Source organism: Ranitomeya imitator, chromosome 7 (assembly GCF_032444005.1).
Source record: "Ranitomeya imitator isolate aRanImi1 chromosome 7, aRanImi1.pri, whole genome shotgun sequence".
Taxonomy (NCBI): Eukaryota; Metazoa; Chordata; class Amphibia; order Anura; family Dendrobatidae; genus Ranitomeya; species Ranitomeya imitator.
In genome coordinates this window covers 206,296,618-206,316,600 of record NC_091288.1, presented here as the reverse complement: position 1 = coordinate 206,316,600, position 19,983 = coordinate 206,296,618, and the positions used below count along the sequence as shown (strand labels likewise).

At 57.3% G+C, this 19,983-nt stretch overlaps 1 protein-coding gene across 3 annotated transcripts in view; it reads right to left on the bottom strand.

The window, feature by feature from the left end:
- ARHGAP17 (Rho GTPase activating protein 17) overlaps positions 1–14,983 on the bottom strand; it is a 66,271-nt gene extending 51,288 nt beyond the window's left edge. For 2 of the 3 annotated variants that reach the window (XM_069734551.1, XM_069734552.1), the window contains exon 1: positions 14,773–14,981. In XM_069734551.1, coding sequence (XP_069590652.1) covers positions 14,773–14,825 — 53 coding nt within the window. In that variant the 5' untranslated portion in view covers positions 14,826–14,981. Of the gene's footprint in view, positions 1–14,772 lie in introns of all 3 variants that reach the window. The other variant, XM_069734553.1, reaches the window with a different exon arrangement.
- Positions 14,984–19,983: the final 5,000 nt, after the last annotated feature.

Here is a 19,983-nt window from a genome sequence, read left to right as displayed (position 1 = left end):
CGGCCAGTGCGCAGGGGGCGGCAGAGACCAGGCGGCCAGTGCGCAGGGGGCGGCAGAGACCAGGCGGCCAGTGCGCAGGGGGCGGCAGAGACCAGGCGGCCAGTGCGCAGGGGGCGGCAGAGACCAGGCAGCCAGTGCGCAGTGGGCGGCAGAGACCAGGCGGCCAGTGCTCAGTGGGCGGCAGAGACCAGGCGGCCAGTGTGCAGTGGGCGGCAGAGACCAGGCGGCCAGTGCGCAGTGGGCGGCAGAGAATAGGCGGCCAGTGCGCAGTGGGCGGCAGAGACCAGGCGGCCAGTGCGCAGTGGGCGGCAGAGACCAGGCGGCCAGTGCGCAGTGGGCGGCAGAGACCAGGTGGCCAGTGCGCAGTGGGCGGCAGAGACCAGGCGGCCAGTGCGCAGGGGGCGGCAGAGACCAGGCGGCCAGTGCGCAGTGGGCGGCAGAGACCAGGCGGCCAGTGCGCAGTGGGCGGCAGAGACCAGGCGGCGAGTGCGCAGGGGGCGGCAGAGACCAGGCGGCCAGTGCGCAGTGGGCGGCAGAGATCAGGCGGCCAGTGCGCAGGGGGCGGCTGAGACCAGGCGGCCAGTGCGCAGGGGGCGGCAGAGACCAGGCGGCCAGTGCGCAGGGGGCGGCAGAGACCAGGCGGCCAGTGCGCAGGGGGCGGCAGAGACCAGGAGGCAGAGACCAAGCGAGCAGAGCGCAGGAGGTTTATCTACCAATTTTTATCTTTCGTGTATAGGAGCCGTCAGGTCACATTTTCCAGCTCTGACACTCTCCCTAATAACGATGCTCGTTACTCATCGCGCCGTCGGTCCCTTTCCTTGTTGCTCAATCCTTAATTAAGAGAAAAAAATGTGAAAAACGCAGTTTCTTGTTTTGTGTTTTTTTTTCTCCTATTTTCACAAGTCCGGACCATAAATCACACTAAACAAGGTCAGGAACTGCCTCCCTTTCCTTGAGCACAGCTCCTTTTCCTGACTTGCACATACTCATTTTGCAGCGAGACCCACTAGGGCCAGGACCTGCAGCAGGACAAGGACGGGCAGTGATGAGGATAAGGCCGCAGTCATGGCCGCTTCTGTATCACGCGGCTACCTGGACACATTACAGCAGACTTACTATTCAAATTGAGCAAGAATTGGATTTTAGACACTTTTTACCCCCCATTTGACAAGAAGGAGTGGCTTAAGTAAAAGAATGTGGCTTAAAATGTGAAATATTGAGCCATAATATGATTAAATGGTGCAGACCTGAAACACCAGGCAAATTGGCAAGAATGAAAAAAAAGAATCCTTTATTTTCCAACCCTAAACGAGCCCCCCTTGTCTAGGTGGGTGAAGCCCCCTTTAAACAAGAATTGTACATCTGGTTCCACAGTAAATCAATGGTTGTGACTTCCCCAGAATATTACTGAACATTCCTGCTCCGCAGATCCCCTGTAAGATCTCCAAAAATGAGGAGTCTGGATTCATACCCGACCCACGGCTGAAAAACTGCGGTTTTGTGCCTGGAATACTGCGAGTCCCGCTGCTCATCCCCTCCGCTCCGTCATTAAAAGTGACGTGCGGCCCCCTCGGCTACAGCAAATATTTCAGTCATGTTACTTGGCTGATACAAACCAGCTGGAAAAGAAAAAGAAAAAAAAAAGGGGCTTCATATAGCCCCCCCCAACACACACACAAGGCAACTACTAGAAGTGCAATTACTCTACTAGAATTACCTGTCATGTACTGAGGAGTAAATGTTATAAAACAGTCACTTACTGAGACAAACATATTTGGGAAACTTAAAACTGGGTGAGGAACAGCCAAGCTCTACTACAAGGGTGAGGTTGTGGAAGACAGTTTCAGGTCACAGATTGTACACCAAGGCAAGCCTGAGCAGAGCAACTAGACACAGGGCAGTTATACTGCACCAGCAAGGAGTCTCCCAGGCAAAGATTTCACAGCAGATTGGGGTTTCAAGATTTGCCGATCAAGTTTTTTTTTTAAGAAGCACAGAGAAGTAATCAAAGGTGAGGACCGTAGACGCAGCGGTTTGACAAGGAACAAAAACGAAAAACACATCATGATTATTTCTCTTAGAAATTGGACGATTTCCGGCAGCGGCATCAGCTCAGAACTGGCAGCAACAAGTCGGACCGAGGTGCACCAATCTACAGTTCGGAGAAGTCTGGCCAGAAGTGGTCCTCATAGAAGAACTGTGGCCATAAGGCAGACGTACATGGAAACCAGGACAAGTGACTCAACCGTGTACGAAAATATAGGAACAGGGGTGTAAAAAAAAAAAAAAAAATGGTGATTAAGAACGAGGAGTAAAGGAAGTGATAACATGGCCCCCGCACCGCCCTGATCTCATCATCAAGTCCCTCTATGGGGTCACATGAGACAGAAGGATCCGCACCAGCCTCATGCACAGAAGATTTGGGGTCAGGTCTCCAAGATGTTTGGTACAACCTCCTGCCGAGGGTCCTCCATAAACTGTGTGCAAGTGATGAGAAGAAGTGATGGAGGCGACGGGCGGTCACCAGAAACGGACGATGGAGGCGTCGGGCGTTCACCAGATATGGATGATGGAGGTGATGGGCGGTCACCAGAAACGGACGATGGAGGCGTCGGGCGTTCACCAGATATGGATGATGGAGGTGATGGGCGGTCACCAGATACGGACGATGGAGGTGACGGGCATTCACCAGATACAGACGATGGAGGCGATGGGCGGTCACCAGATGCTGATGGAATTTAGATTTCTCTTCTGTTCATTCAATTTGCATTTTAATTGTTTAAAATAAACTATTAACATTTCTAATCGAGACTTTTTTTTTTTTACTTGTTTGCATTTTTCCTGCGTATACCTTTTGCACAGCACTGTACATAAGATCCAGAATTGTAGGACAGATGTCGTCGGGGGGCGGTCAGCGCCCCGCTCCGGCCATCACACTCTTCGGCTGCTGTTGGTCGCTTACATTGACTCGTTACTGTTTAAGCAGAATTTCTCCTTGAGTCAGCGATTTCCCAAAACGGCAACAAACAGGCCGAGCTTGTTTGTGCATTAAAGAGCCCTATTGTGTCAGGGCAGAAAAATGCAGGACGGACCTCAGGAGGATTCTGTGACAAAGCGCTTTTTTAAGCCACAAGCGATGAAAACAGAATTCATGTGCAATATGTCTGCCATAGAGAGGCAACGCCGGGGACTAATATACAACATGTGTTAATCATTGACACTATATGACCGTACGAGTCAGAATATAGAGGGGCAATCTACAGGAAAAGTTCAGTCACTAAATAAATTACTGATCCCGAGTTACATCCTGTATTATACTCCAGAGCTGCACTCACTATTCTGCTGGTGTAGTCACTGTGTACATACATTACATTACTGATCCTGAGTTACATCCTGTATTATACCCCAGAGCTGCACTCAATATTCTGCTGGTGCAGTCACTGTGTACATACATTACATTACTGATCCTGAGTTACATCCTGTATTATACTCCAGAGCTGCACTCACTATTCTGCTGGTGCAGTCACTGTATACATACATTACATTACTGATCCTGAGTTACATCCTGTATTATACCCCAGAGCTGCACTCACTATTCTGCTGGTGCAGTCACTGTGTACATACATTACATTACTGATCCTGAGTTACATCCTGTATTATACCCCAGAGCTGCACTCACTATTCTGCTGGTGCAGTCACTGTGTACATACATTACATTACTGATCCTGAGTTACATCCTGTATTATACCCCAGAGCTGCACTCACTATTCTGCTGGTGCAGTCACTGTGTACATACATTACATTACTGATCCTGAGTTATATCCTGTATTATACTCCAGAGCTGCACTCACTATTCTGCTGGTGCAGTCACTGTGTACATACATTACATTACTGATCCTGAGTTACATCCTGTATTATACCCCAGAGCTGCACTCACTATTCTGCTGGTGCAGTCACTGTGTACATACATTACTGATCCTGAGTTACATCCTGTATTATACCCCAGAGCTGCACTCACTATTCTGCTGGTGCAGTCACTGTGTACATACATTACTGATCCTTAGTTACCTCCTGCATTAAACCCCAGAGCTGCACTCACTATTCTGCTGGTGCAGTCACTGTGTACATACATTACATTACTGATCCTGAGTTACACCCTGTATTATACTCCAGAGCTGCACTCACTATTCTGCTGGTGCAGTCACTGTGTACATACATTACATTACTGATCCTGAGTTACCTCCTGTATTATACTCCAGAGCTGCACTCACTATTCTGCTGGTGCAGTCACTGTGTACATACATTACATTACTGATCCTGAGTTACATCCTGTATTATACCCCAGAGCTGCACTCACTATTCTGCTGGTGCAGTCACTGTGTACATACATTACTGATCCTGAGTTACATCCTGCATTATACCCCAGAGCTGCACTCACTATTCTGCTGGTGCAGTCACTGTGTACATACATTACATTACTGATCCTTAGTTACCTCCTGCATTATACCCCAGAGCTGCACTCACTATTCTGCTGGTGCAGTCACTGTGTACATACATTACATTACTGATCCTTAGTTACCTCCTGCATTACACCCCAGAGCTGCACTCACTATTCTGCTGGTGCAGTCACTGTGTACATACATTACATTACTGATCCTGAGTTACATCCTGCATTATACCCCAGAGCTGCACTCACTATTCTGCTGGTGCAGTCACTGTGTACATACATTACATTACTGATCCTTAGTTACCTCCTGCATTATACCCCAGAGCTGCACTCACTATATAATGGATTAATATCCAGCGTTGGACTCATCCCCAACCATACAGATCACCCTGGTGTCACCTGATGACGTCATTCTACGCTATCACACTGTGACGAACCTCCAGCTGTGTGCTCACTGCTCTTTTACAGATCCCTTAATCTTCTCCATTTCGTGTTATTAGACGAGATGTTCTGGGTTTGACGCGTTTCCCCGTTGAGCGAGTTTCTATTTGACGAGTTCTCACATGGCTGCAGCATTAGTCACTGCTGCTCGTGGGCCCTGGAGGAGCTGCGATATCTGTCATAGACCCCAACACCGGCCATCACTAACCCCTAATAACCCCAGAACCTCCTCCTATGGGTCACACTGCATTTTTTTGCCCCAATTTGCACAAAATTGTCTAATTTTTGCACCATTATTTAAAAAAAAGAAAGAAAACGACACCACAAGACTTTCCGATTATCCCTGTTTTTCAGGAAAAAAAAAAATGGACCTCAGATTTGGGACCCAGAAATCCTGTGCCCCCGTGTAGCTCAGCGAGCCATCAGCATTAGACGCCCCAGCTCATGTTCTCCATCTGTGGTCGGGCCATGGTCATTGTGACGAGGACAGTGTGACACGGTGTAATACCAGACACCAACCACAGACAAGAGGGGCGCTGTTTTGGCCAAGAAAGCAGACTCCATTTTTCCTGATCATACAGTCATCGTGGCTTTCGTCTAGCACACGGACAACAATGATTTGTCCCAAGTGATCACAGACGTGTTGGACCAAGTGGAGATCCATGACCCAATGGTGATCACAACGTGTCCTCTTGCTTTTAACCCTTACAGTAAGTGTCCAGTTTCCCTGCAGCGCCCCCACAGGAGACATTAAGCATTGCACTGAGATTAATAAGATTGTCTATGTAACACAGGACTTTAGGAAAGCAGGGTGGCAGCCCATGATCGTTTCCGTCCTCGGATCTTTTCTCCCCCCACACTCGGTATCACTTCCAACTCCCGAGGACTCGCAACAAGCCACATGTTTCATATCAAAAAGCGCAGCCATCGGCTCATCTGCCCTTCAGGGGCGCTCCCATGTGCCGGCCATATTAAGTGACGCGAGAGGGGAAGAGTCCGCCACCGGACACGGAGGATTGCCCCCTATAAGTCTCCCCCAATCTAAACTTTGGCAAACTTTTAGTTTCGACAACCATTTTCATGATCTCCGATTACTGCCAAAATAAGAACAACCATTCCTAATCTGATGTGATCTGATGGGGGGCATCGCCATGGGGGGGCTGTCGCCCTCTGGATGACAACAAGAAGGTTTCCAATCACTGACAGCAAGCACAGATCTTGCATTAATAGGAACACTTCCTCCAGACCGTGCTGTTTGGCATTCGGGGACATGCATGTGTTCTCACATTGTGTGACAAGTCTGCTGACGGCGCGGTTATACTTAGCAGACACAGCCCTTCTCCAATGTCTCGGGACCGCCATGATTGAGGACTGATCCACAAAAGTCGCTGAAATTAAAAGGGGTTGTCCGGCATTGCTCACTTCCACAACAGGACGCCACTAACCTGCCGACCATGCACAGATCCCCAAACCCTAATCCTGCCCGAGACCCTGATTTCAGCCCCCACACTAAGGGGGAAGGAGAGAATATAGAGGTTAGTCAAACAATCAAACATGTCACCAATGCGCTAAGTGGCAGATTAGTGGGGTCCCAGCAATCACCAGACATAAAGCAGCAGTCATCCAAGTCCGACACTTGCTTCTCCAGCCATAGACTTTGTATAAAGAGTTAACTCCTAGAACTCGGATCCCTTATATTCACCATTTATCACCCAAGAATTGCACCAATCCTAGGGTTCCAAATCTGCTTTCAATAAAAGAACAACTCTCCCCAATACATCAGGACTTGATGACGATGGTCCCATATAAATCACCACAAAAGACGTATGAGAGACGCCCAGAAAATTATTAATGGGGAAGGAATTTTAAGCATCCTGGTGATGGCAGCGTCATCTGGGTGCAGACAGGGTTAATCCGAGCTGCCGCCCTTAGCTATATATACTAGATGGTGGCCCGATTCTAACGCATCGGGTATTCTAGAATATGTATGTATAACGCAGCCCACGCAGCCCACAACACAGCCCGCGCAGCCCACAACACAGCCCGCGCAGCCCACAACACAGCCCGCGCAGCACACAACACAGCCCGCGCAGCACACAACACAGCCCGCGCAGCACACAACACAGCCCGCGCAGCACACAACACAGCCCGCGCAGCATACAACACAGCCCGCGCAGCATATAACACAGCCCGCGCAGCATATAACACAGCCCGCGCAGCATATAACACAACCCGCGCAGCATATAGCAGTGTGGGCACCATATCCCTGTTAAAAAAAATAAATAAATAAATAAAAAATAGTTATATACGCAAGACCGCTAAGTCATCTGGGTAATTTCGCAATGCATCTCTGGGAACGGAAGCTGGCGGCAGCATCGCACGCATCAGTGGACGTCGGAAGGTGAGTATATGATGATTTTTTATTTCATTTTATTATTTTTAACATATCTTTTAGGCAGCATAAAAAGTAAAAAAGTTGGTCACACAGGGTTAATAGCAGCGTTAACCGAGTGCGTTACACCGCGGCATAACGTGGTCCGTTACTGCTGCCATTAACCCAGTGAGCGCTGACTGGAGGGGAGTATGGAGCGGGCACTGACTGGACGGAAGTAGGGAGGGGCGGACAGACAGACAGAAGTACCCCTTAGACAATTATATAGATAGATACAGGGTGCAGTACATGCAGGCCCTTCCTAAAGAAGCTGACAGTCCATGGGCCAGATATAAACCGACCCACACAAATTCCACCCGGGCCGAGCTAAATACGTCAGCTCCGTGGCATTCACAAACCCCTGATTTGAAGGCGATTTCATAGGCAGGAGGAGGTTCACAGGGGTCCGACAAGGACGCAGGACCAGGGCCCACAAATCATTTTGGTCAACTCTAACCCCTGAAAATCACATGATGCAAGGCAGCGAAAAGTGGAATCCCCCTTTAAAGGCGATGGCTCAGCTTTCCAGTCTTGTCCGTTTTTAGGAAATTCCTGCAATTCTGCAAAATGGCTTCTCAGAACTCTGCTGTACCGCTCCTCCTGGAAACGGGTGAATAAACCATTTCGCCGTCAGTGGGATTTTCTTCCTGTTTCACACGGTCCGGTCAGTGCTGGCAGCATCTGATTGTGCAAGAACCAGTCCCTCCGATACCGCGACCGAGAACAACCGATTACATAGCGGAACCAAAACGCCAAGAACTTACAGGAAAAAATGCCCCGAAATTGTAACATAAGGGAAATACAAGAGCAGTCGCTGATACATTGTGTCCGCAGACTCCGCACCCAGAGCCGATACATTGTAGCCGGGGACCGGGGCAGCGCTGGGCCGCTCACACCGCGGGGTCACCGGCCGCTTCACCGGGATAGATGGCAACTGAAATACTCGCCAAAAGGCCCGCGACGTATCCCCCCATACAGGCAGGCAGGGGGCACAGCCCCAATACGGCCCCATCTACTATATAATTGTCTACGGGTCACTTCTGTCTGTCACGGATATTCATTGGTCGCGGCCTCTGTCTGTCATGGAAATCCAAGTCGCTGATTGGTCGCGGAAAAAAAGCCAAGACCAATCAGCGACGGGCACAATCCGGAAGAAAATGGCCTCTCCTTACTCCCCGAAGTCACTGCCCGGCGCCCGCATACTCCCCTCCGGTCACACAGGGTTAATGCCAGCGGTAACGGGCCGCGGGTAACGCACTCCGTTACCGCTGCTATTAACCCTGTGTGTCCCCAACATTTTACTACTGACGCTGCCTATGCGGCATCAATAGTAAAAAAACGTAATGTTAAAAATAAAAAAAAATAAAAAAAACCTGCTATTCTCACCCTCCGTAGTCCGCCAAGCCGCTCCGCCTGCCGCCATCTTCCGTTCCTGGCGATGCATTGCGAAATTACCCAGAAGACTTAGCGGTCTTGCGAGACCGCCAAGTCATCTGGGTAATTTCGCAATGCATTCTAGGAACGGAAGATGGCGGCAGCCGCGCGCATCGCCGGAGCTTCGGTGGATCCCAGGGGGTGAGTATATAACTATTTTTTATTTTAATTTTTTTTTTTTTTAACAGGGATATGGTGCCCACACTGCTGTACACTACGTGGGCTGTGTTAGATACTGCGTGGCTGCTATATACTACATAGGCTGTGTTATATACTCCGTGGGCTGTGCTATATATTACGTGGCTGCTATATACTGCGTGAGATGTGTTATATACTGCGTGGCCTGTGTTATATACTACGTCGCCTGTGTTATATACTGCGTGGCTGCTATATACTGCATGGGCTGTGTTATATAGTACGTGGCTGTTATATATTGCGTGGCCTGTATTAACGCATCGGGTATTCTACAATATGTATGTATATAGCAGCCACATATAATAATAATAATAATAATTTTTATTTATATAGCGCCAACATATTCCGCAGCGCTTTACAAATTATAGAGGGGACTTGTACAGACAATAGACATTACAGCATAACAGAAATACAGTTCAAAACAGATACCAGGAGGAGTGAGGGCCCTGCTGCTCGCAAGCTACAAACTATGGGGAAAAGGGGAGACACGAGAGGTGGATGGTAACAATTGCTTTAGTTATTCGGACCAGCTATAGTGTAAGGCTCAGGTGTTCATGTAAAGCTGCATGAACCAGTTACCTGCCTAAGTATGTAACAGTACAGACACAGAGGGCTATTAACTGCATAAAGTGAATGAGAACATGATGCAAGGAACCTGATTGGCCTATTAAAAAAAAAAAACAAAAAAAAAACACACAGGGATCGTTAGGTTAATGCATTGAGGCGGTAGGCCAGTCTGAACAAATGAGTTTTTAGGGTACGCTTAAAACTGTGGGGATTGGGGATTAATCGTATTAACCTAGGTAGTGCATTCCAAAGAATCGGCGCAGCACGTGTAAAGTCTTGGAGACGGGAGTGGGCGGTTCTGATTATTGAGGATGCTAACCTCAGGTCATTAGCGGAGCGGAGGGCACGGGTAGGGTGGTAGACTGATACCAGGGAGGAGATGTAGGGTGGTGCTGAGCCATGGAGTGCTTTGTGGATGAGGGTAGTAGTTTTGTACTGGATTCTGGAGTGGATGGGTAGCCAGTGTAATGACTGGCACAGGGTAGAGGCATCGGTGTAACGGTTGGTGAGGAATATGATCCTGGCTGCAGCATTCAGGACAGATTGGAGCGGGGAGAGTTTTGCAAGAGGGAGGCCGATTAGTAGAGAGTTACAATAGTCCAGACGAGAATGAATAAGTGAAACAGTCAGAGTTTTTGCAGAGTCGAAAGTAAGAAAAGGGCGAATTCTAGAAATGTTTTTGAGATGCCACATAGTATATAGCACAGGCCACGTAGTATTTGTCTGCTATATACTACATGGCTCCTATATACTACGTGGCCTGTGCTATATACTATGTGGCTGCTATATACATACATATTCTAGAATACCCGATGCGTTAGAATCGGCCCACCATCTAGTCTACTATATAATTGTCTAAGGGTCACTTCCGTCTGTCTGTCCTTCTGTCTGTCTTTCTGTCACGGATATTCATTGGTCGCGGCCTCTGTCTGTCATAGAAATCCAAGTCGATGATTCGTTGCGGCAAAACAGACCGGAGCGCGCGTCGGTAACCGCTTCGATCCGGGGGCCAATGGAAGGTGAGTATATAACTTTTTTATTTTAATCCTTTTTTTAACAGGGATATGGTGCCTACATTGCAGTATACTACGTGGCTGGGCAATATACTACGTGGCTGGGCAATATACTACGTACCTGTGCAATATACTACGTGGCTGGGCAATATACTACGTGGCTGGGCAATATACTACGTACCTGTGCAATATACTACGTGGACATGCATATTCTAGAATACCCAATGCGTTAGAATCGGGCCACCATCTAGTTATACAATAATGCCGACCGCACGCTCTGCTCTATACGAGCCTCTATGGGAGAATTGTACTGAGAAAGCAACTGCAGCAAACCCTCAGCTGTGAGACGCAATCAGCAGCGAACCCCACAATATTGTCAGGAAGTGACTGAGAAGAACGATGGAGACCTATGATCTGCCCTGTGCAGCCCCCATAACCGCTGCCCCACCACAGCCACCCCAACATGCCGCCATGACCACTGCCACTCAACGATCCTCCAAATTCAGCCACCGCGATGGTGAGAGCAAATTCAATGCACCAGCCTGACCACTGCAACACCACAGCCGGCCCAGTGCCACTGCCATGTCCACCACCGCACACCAGTCCTCCCAGTGCTGCCACCACAACCACTGCCACACACACCAGTCCTCCCAGTGATGCCGCCACACACCAGTCCTCCCAGTGATGCCGCCACGACCGCTGCCACACACCAGTCCTCCCAGTGATGCCGCCACGACCGCTGCCACACACACCAGTCCTCCCAGTGATGCCGCCACGACCGCTGCCACACACCAGTCCTCCCAGTGATGTCACACACCACTCCCCCCCAGTGCTGCCGTCGTGACCGCTGCCACACACCAGTCCTCCCAGTGCTGCCGTCCTGACCGTTGCCACACACCAGTCCTCCCAGTGATGCTGCCACAACCACTGCCACACACCAGTCCTCCCAGTGCTGCCGCCACGACCACTGCCACACACCAGTCCTCCCAGTGATGCCGCCACAACCACTGCCACACACCAGTCCTCCCAGTGCTGCCGCCACGACCACTGCCACACACCAGTCCTCCCAGTGCTGCCGCCACAACCACACACCACTCCCCCCCAGTGCTGCCGTCGTGACCGCTGCCACACACCAGTCCTCCCAGTGCTGCCGTCCTGACCGTTGCCACACACCAGTCCTCCCAGTGCTGCCGCCACGACCACTGCCACACACCAGTCCTCCCAGTGATGCCGCCACAACCACACACCAGTCCTCCCAGTGATGCCGCCACAACCACTGCCACACACCAGTCCTCCCAGTGCTGCCGCCACGACCACTGCCACACACCAGTCCTCCCAGTGATGCCGCCACAACCACTGCCACACACCAGTCCTCCCAGTGCTGCCGCCACGACCACTGCCACACACCAGTCCTCCCAGTGCTGCCGCCACGACCGCTGCCACACACCAGTCCTCCCAGTGCTGCCGCCACGACCGCTGCCACACACCAGTCCTCACAGTGATGCCTCCACGACCGCTGCCACACACCAGTCCTCCCAGTGCTGCGGTCCTGACCGCTGTCACACACCAGTCCTCCCAGTGCTGCCGCCACACACCAGTCCTCCCAGTGCTGCCGTCCTGACCGTTGCAACACACCAGTCCTCCCAGTGATGCCGCCACAACCACTGCCACACACACACCATTCCTCCCAGTGATGCCGCCATAACCGCTGCCACACAACAGTCCTCCCAGTGATGCCGCCATAACCGCTGCCACACAACAGTCCTCCCAGTGATTCCGCCACGACCGCTGCCACACACCAGTCCTCCCAGTGATGCCACCACGACCGCTGCCACACACCAGTCCTTCCAGTGATGCCGCCAAGACCGCTGCCACACACCAGTCATCCCAGTGATATCACACCCCATTCCCCCCCAGTGCTGCCGTCGTGACCGCTGCCACACACCAGTCCTCCCAGTGCTGGCGGCAGCACTGGGAGGACTTCACACACCAGTCCTCCCAGTGCTGCCGCCAAACACCAGTCCTCCCAGTGCTGCCGTCCTGACCGTTGCAACACACCAGTTTTCCCAGTGATGCCACCACGACCGCTGCCAAACACCAGTCCTCACAGTGATGCCGCCACGACTGCTGCCACACACCAGTCCTCCCAGTGCTGCCGTCCTGACAGCTGCCACACACCAGTCCTCACAGTGATGCCGCCACGACCGCTGCCACACACCAGTCCTCCCAGTGATGCCGCCACGACCGCTGCCACACACCAGTCCTCACAGTGATGCCGCCACGACCGCTGCCACACACCAGTCCTCCCAGTGCTGCAGTCCTGACCGCTGTCACACACCAGTCCTCACAGTGATGCTGCCACACACCAGTCCTCCCAGTGCTGCCGCCGCACACCAGTCCTCCCAGCGCTGCCTTCCTGACCGCTGCCACACACCAGTCCTCACAGTGCTGCCGCCACGACCGCTGCCACACACCAGTCCTCCCAGTGATGCCGCCACGACCGCTGCCACACACCAGTCCTCACAGTGATGCCGCCACGACCGCTGCCACACACCAGTCCTCCCAGTGCTGCAGTCCTGACCGCTGTCACACACCAGTCCTCACAGTGATGCTGCCACACACCAGTCCTCCCAGTGCTGCCGCCGCACACCAGTCCTCCCAGCGCTGCCTTCCTGACCGCTGCCACACACCAGTCCTCCCAGTGATGCCGCCACGACCGCTGCCACACACCAGTCCTCACAGTGATGCCGCCACGACCGCTGCCACACACCAGTCCTCCCAGTGCTGCAGTCCTGACCGCTGTCACACACCAGTCCTCACAGTGATGCTGCCACACACCAGTCCTCCCAGTGCTGCCGCCGCACACCAGTCCTCCCAGCGCTGCCTTCCTGACCGCTGCCACACACACCAGTCCTCCCAGTGCTGCCGCCACGACCGCTGCCACACACCAGTCCTCCCAGTGCTGCCGCCACGACCGCTGCCACACACACCAGTCCTCCCAGTGATTCCGCTACGACAGCTGCTACACACAAGTCCTCCCAGTGATGCTGCCACACAACAGTCCTCCCAGTGCTGCCGCCACACACCAGTCCTCCCAGTGATGCCGCCACGACCGCTGCCACACACCAGTCCTCACAGTGATGCTGCCACGACCGCTGCCACACACCAGTCCTCCCAGTAATGCCGTCCTGACCGCTGCCACACACCAGTCCTCCCAGTGATTCCGCCACGACAGCTGCTACACACAAGTCCTCCCAGTGATGCCGCCACACACCAGTCCTCCCAGTAATGCCGTCCTGACCGCTGCCACACACCAGTCCTCCCAGTGATGCTGCCACACACCAGTCCTCCCAGTGATGCTGCCACGACCGCTGCCACACACCAGTCCTCCCAGTGATGTCACACCCCACTCCCCCCCCAGTGCTGCCGTCGTGACCGCTGCCACACACCAGTCCTCCCAGTGCTGCCGCCACACACCAGTCCTCCCAGTGCTGCCGTCCTGACCGCTGCAACACACCAGTCCTCCCAGTGCTGCCGTCCTGACCGCTGCAACACACCAGTCCTCCCAGTGCTGCCGTCCTGACCGCTGCAACACACCAGTCCTCCCAGTGCTGCCGTCCTGACCGCTGCAACACACCAGTCTCCCAGTGATGCTGCCACGACCACTGCCACACACCAGTCCTCCCAGTGCTGCCGTCCTGACCGCTGCCACACACCAGGGCTGCCGTCCTGACCGCTGCCACACACCAGGGCTGCCGTCCTGACCGCTGCCACACACCAGGGCTGCCGTCCTGACCGCTGCCACACACCAGGGCTGCCGTCCTGACCGCTGCCACACACCAGGGCTGCCGTCCTGACCGCTGCCACACACCAGGGCTGCCGTCCTGACCGCTGCCACACACCAGGGCTGCCGTCCTGACCGCTGCCACACACCAGGGCTGCCGTCCTGACCGCTGCCACACACCAGGGCTGCCGTCCTGACCGCTGCCACACACCAGGGCTGCCGTCCTGACCGCTGCCACACACCAGGGCTGCCGTCCTGACCGCTGCCACACACCAGTCCTCCCAGTGCTGACGCTCCACACAAATATATAACTTGAGTCGGGTATGAAAAAGTTATGAAATGGCGCAAACGACTGTGACAACCGACAGCGACTGCGGTTCCTATGGTTACAGGGGGCACAGACAGCACTATGTACACAGGGCAGAGCCCCTGTGGCCCCCGGGCCCTCGGCCTCGCTCACCTTCCCACGGTCTGGTTGGCCAGCAGCCTCATGCGGTTGAACTGTTTCTTCATGGCGTCCTCCGGTGTCGTCCTCGTCCCACAGAAAAAAGCGACTTCCCGGAGCTCGGACTAATCCATAGGGGCCGGTAATGCGGGAAGAGCCCGGGAGGCCCCGACACAGCGCGCACAGCCCGGGCTCCGACTGCAGAGAGGCGCCGCCCCGCACACACGGCGCCCCCGCCCGGTGCCGCCTCCTCCCCAGCACCCTGCTCCTCCTCCCCAGCACCCTGCTCCTCCTCCCCAGCACCCTGCTCCTCCCCAGCACCCTGCTCCTCCTCCCCAGCACCCTGCTCCTCCTCCCCAGCACCCTGCTCCTCCCCAGCACCCTGCTCCTCCCCAGCACCCTGCTCCTCCTCCCCAGCACCCTGCTCCTCCCCAGCACCCTGCTCCTCCTCAGCACCCTGCTCCTCCTCCCCAGCACCCTGCTCCTCCCCAGCACCCTGCTCCTCCCCAGCACCCTGCTCCTCCTCAGCACCCTGCTCCTCCCCAGCACCCTGCTCCTCCTCCCCAGCACCCTGCTCCTCCTCCTCAGCACCCTGCTCCTCCTCAGCACCCTGCTCCTCCCCAGCACCCTGCTCCTCCTCCCCAGCACCCTGCTCCTCCCCAGCACCCTGCTCCTCCCCAGCACCCTGCTCCTCCTCAGCACCCTGCTCCTCCTCCCCAGCACCCTGCTCCTCCCCAGCACCCTGCTCCTCCCCAGCACCCTGCTCCTCCTCCCCAGCACCCTGCTCCTCCTCAGCACCCTGCTCCCCCTCCTCCCCAGCACCCTGCTCCTCCTCCCCAGCACCCTGCTCCTCCTCCCCAGCACCCTGCTCCTCCCCAGCACCCTGCTCCTCCCCAGCACCCTGCTCCTCCTCAGCACCCTGCTCCTCCTCAGCACCCTGCTCCTCCCCAGCACCCTGCTCCTCCTCAGCACCCTGCTCCTCCTCCCCAGCACCCTGCTCCTCCTCCCCAGCACCCTGCTCCTCCCCAGCACCCTGCTCCTCCTCAGCACCCTGCTCCTCCCCAGCACCCTGCTCCTCCTCCCCAGCACCCTGCTCCTCCCCAGCACCCTGCTCCTCCCCAGCACCCTGCTCCTCCTCAGCACCCTGCTCCTCCTCCCCAGCACCCTGCTCCTCCCCAGCACCCTGCTCCTCCTCCCCAGCACCCTGCTCCTCCTCAGCACCCTGCTCCCCCTCCTCCCCAGCACCCTGCTCCTCCCCAGCACCCTGCTCCTCCTCAGCACCCTGCTCCTCCCCAGCACCCTGCTCCTCCCCAGCACCCTGCTCCTCCTCCCCAGCACCCTGCTCCTCCTCCCCAGCACCCTGCTCCTCCCCAGCACCCTGCTCCTCCTCCCCAGCACCCTGCTCCTCCCCAGCACCCTGCTCCTCCTCCCCAGCACCCTGCTCCTCCCCAGCACCCTGCTCCTCCTCCCCAGCACCCTGCTCCTCCCCAGCACCCTGCTCCTCCCCAGCACCCTGCTCCTCCTCAGCACCCTGCTCCTCCTCCCCAGCACCCTGCTCCTCCCCAGCACCCTGCTCCTCCCCAGCACCCTGCTCCTCCTCCCCAGCACCCTGCTCCTCCTCAGCACCCTGCTCCCCCTCCTCCCCAGCACCCTGCTCCTCCCCAGCACCCTGCTCCTCCCCAGCACCCTGCTCCTCCCCAGCACCCTGCTCCTCCCCAGCACCCTGCTCCTCCTCCCCAGCACCCTGCTCCTCCCCAGCACCCTGCTCCTCCTCAGCACCCTGCTCCTCCTCAGCACCCTGCTCCTCCTCAGCACCCTGCTCCTCCCCAGCACCCTGCTCCTCCTCAGCACCCTGCTCCTCCTCCCCAGCACCCTGCTCCTCCCCAGCACCCTGCTCCTCCTCAGCACCCTGCTCCTCCTCCCCAGCACCCTGCTCCTCCTCAGCACCCTGCTCCTCCCCAGCACCCTGCTCCTCCTCCCCAGCACCCTGCTCCTCCCCAGCACCCTGCTCCTCCTCAGCACCCTGCTCCTCCCCAGCACCCTGCTCCTCCTCAGCACCCTGCTCCTCCCCAGCACCCTGCTCCTCCCCAGCACCCTGCTCCTCCTCCCCAGCACCCTGCTCCTCCCCAGCACCCTGCTCCTCCTCAGCACCCTGCTCCTCCTCAGCACCCTGCTCCTCCTCAGCACCCTGCTCCTCCCCAGCACCCTGCTCCTCCTCAGCACCCTGCTCCTCCTCAGCACCCTGCTCCTCCCCAGCACCCTGCTCCTCCTCAGCACCCTGCTCCTCCTCCCCAGCACCCTGCTCCTCCCCAGCACCCTGCTCCTCCTCCCCAGCACCCTGCTCCTCCTCAGCACCCTGCTCCTCCTCCCCAGCACCCTGCTCCTCCCCAGCACCCTGCTCCTCCTCAGCACCCTGCTCCTTCCCAGCACCCTGCTCCTCCTCCCCAGCACCCTGCTCCTCCCCAGCACCCTGCTCCTCCCCAGCACCCTGCTCCTCCTCAGCACCCTGCTCCTCCTCAGCACCCTGCTCCTCCTCAGCACCCTGCTCCTCCCCAGCACCCTGCTCCTCCTCAGCACCCTGCTCCTCCTCAGCACCCTGCTCCTCCCCAGCACCCTGCTCCTCCTCAGCACCCTGCTCCTCCCCAGCACCCTGCTCCTCCTCAGCACCCTGCTCCTCCTCAGCACCCTGCTCCTCCTCCCCAGCACCCTGCTCCTCCTCAGCACCCTGCTCCTCCCCAGCACCCTGCTCCTCCTCCCCAGCACCCTGCTCCTCCTCAGCACCCTGCTCCTCCCCAGCACCCTGCTCCTCCTCAGCACCCTGCTCCTCCCCAGCACCCTGCTCCTCCCCAGCACTCTGCTCCTCCTCCCCAGCACCCTGCTCCTCCCCAGCACCCTGCTCCTCCCCAGCACCCTGCTCCTCCCCAGCACCCTGCTCCTCCTCAGCACCCTGCTCCTCCTCCCCAGCACCCTGCTCCTCCTCAGCACCCTGCTCCTCCCCAGCACCCTGCTCCTCCTCAGCACCCTGCTCCTCCTCCCCAGCACCCTGCTCCTCCCCAGCACCCTGCTCCTCCCCAGCACCCTGCTCCTCCCCAGCACCCTGCTCCTCCTCAGCACCCTGCTCCTCCCCAGCACCCTGCTCCTCCTCCCCAGCACCCTGCTCCTCCTCCCCAGCACCCTGCTCCTCCTCCCCAGCACCCTGCTCCTCCCCAGCACCCTGCTCCTCCTCCCCAGCACCCTGCTCCTCCTCCCCAGCACCCTGCTCCTCCTCAGCACCCTGCTCCTCCTCCCCAGCACCCTGCTCCTCCCCAGCACCCTGCTCCTCCTCCCCAGCACCCTGCTCCTCCTCAGCACCCTGCTCCTCCCCAGCACCCTGCTCCTCCTCAGCACCCTGCTCCTCCTCCCCAGCACCCTGCTCCTCCCCAGCACCCTGCTCCTCCCCAGCACCCTGCTCCTCCCCAGCACCCTGCTCCTCCTCAGCACCCTGCTCCTCCTCCCCAGCACCCTGCTCCTCCTCAGCACCCTGCTCCTCCTCCCCTGCACCCTGCTCCTCCTCAGCACCCTGCTCCTCCCCAGCACCCTGCTCCTCCCCAGCACCCTGCTCCTCCTCAGCACCCTGCTCCTCCTCAGCACCCTGCTCCTCCTCCCCAGCACCCTGCTCCTCCCCAGCACCCTGCTCCTCCTCAGCACCCTGCTCCTCCTCCCCAGCACCCTGCTCCTCCCCAGCACCCTGCTCTTCCTCCCCAGCACCCTGCTCCTCCTCCCCAGCACCCTGCTCCTCCCCAGCACCCTGCTCCTCCTCCCCAGCACCCTGCTCCTCCTCAGCACCCTGCTCCTCCTCCCCAGCACCCTGCTCCTCCTCAGCACCCTGCTCCTCCCCAGCACCCTGCTCCTCCTCAGCACCCTGCTCCTCCTCCCCAGCACCCTGCTCCTCCTCAGCACCCTGCTCCTCCCCAGCACCCTGCTCCTCCTCCCCAGCACCCTGCTCCTCCTCAGCACCCTGCTCCTCCCCAGCACCCTGCTCCTCCCCAGCACCCTGCTCCTCCCCAGCACCCTGCTCCTCCTCAGCACCCTGCTCCTCCTCAGCACCCTGCTCCTCCTCAGCACCCTGCTCCTCCCCAGCACCCTGCTCCTCCCCAGCACCCTGCTCCTCCCAAGCACTCTGCTCCTCCCCAGCACCCTGCTCCTCCCCAGCACCCTGCTCCTCCTCAGCACCCTGCTCCTCCTCCCCAGCACCCTGCTCCTCCCCAGCACCCTGCTCCTCCCCAGGACTCTGCTCCTCCTCAGCACCCTGCTCCTCCTCAGCACCCTGCTCCTCCTCAGCACCCTGCTCCTCCCCAGCACCCTGCTCCTCCTCAGCACCCTGCTCCTCCTCCCCAGCACCCTGCTCCTCCTCAGCACCCTGCTCCTCCCCAGCACCCTGCTCCTCCTCAGCACCCTGCTCCTCCTCAGCACCCTGCTCCTCCTCCCCAGCACCCTGCTCCTCCCCAGCACCCTGCTCCTCCTCCCCAGCACCCTGCTCCTCCTCAGCACCCTGCTCCTCCTCCCCAGCACCCTGCTCCTCCCCAGCACCCTGCTCCTCCTCAGCACCCTGCTCCTCCTCCCCAGCACCCTGCTCCTCCCCAGCACCCTGCTCCTCCCCAGCACCCTGCTCCTCCTCCCCAGCACCCTGCTCCTCCTCCCCAGCACCCTGCTCCTCCCCAGCACCCTGCTCCTCCTCAGCACCCTGCTCCTCCTCCTCAGCACCCTGCTCCTCCCCAGCACCCTGCTCCTCCCCAGCACCCTGCTCCTCCCAAGCACCCTGCTCCTCCCCAGCACCCTGCTCCTCCCCAGCACCCTGCTCCTCCCCAGCACCCTGCTCCTCCTCCCCAGCACCCTGCTCCTCCTCCCCAGCACCCTGCTCCTCCCCAGCACCCTGCTCCTCCTCAGCACCCTGCTCCTCCTCCCCAGCACCCTGCTCCTCCCCAGCACCCTGCTCCTCCTCAGCACCCTGCTCCTCCTCCTCAGCACCCTGCTCCTCCCCAGCACCCTGCTCCTCCCAAGCACCCTGCTCCTCCTCAGCACCCTGCTCCTCCCCAGCACCCTGCTCCTCCCCAGCACCCTGCTCCTCCTCAGCACCCTGCTCCTCCTCAGCACCCTGCTCCTCCTCCCCAGCACCCTGCTCCTCCTCAGCACCCTGCTCCTCCCCAGCACCCTGCTCCTCCTCCCCAGCACCCTGCTCCTCCTCAG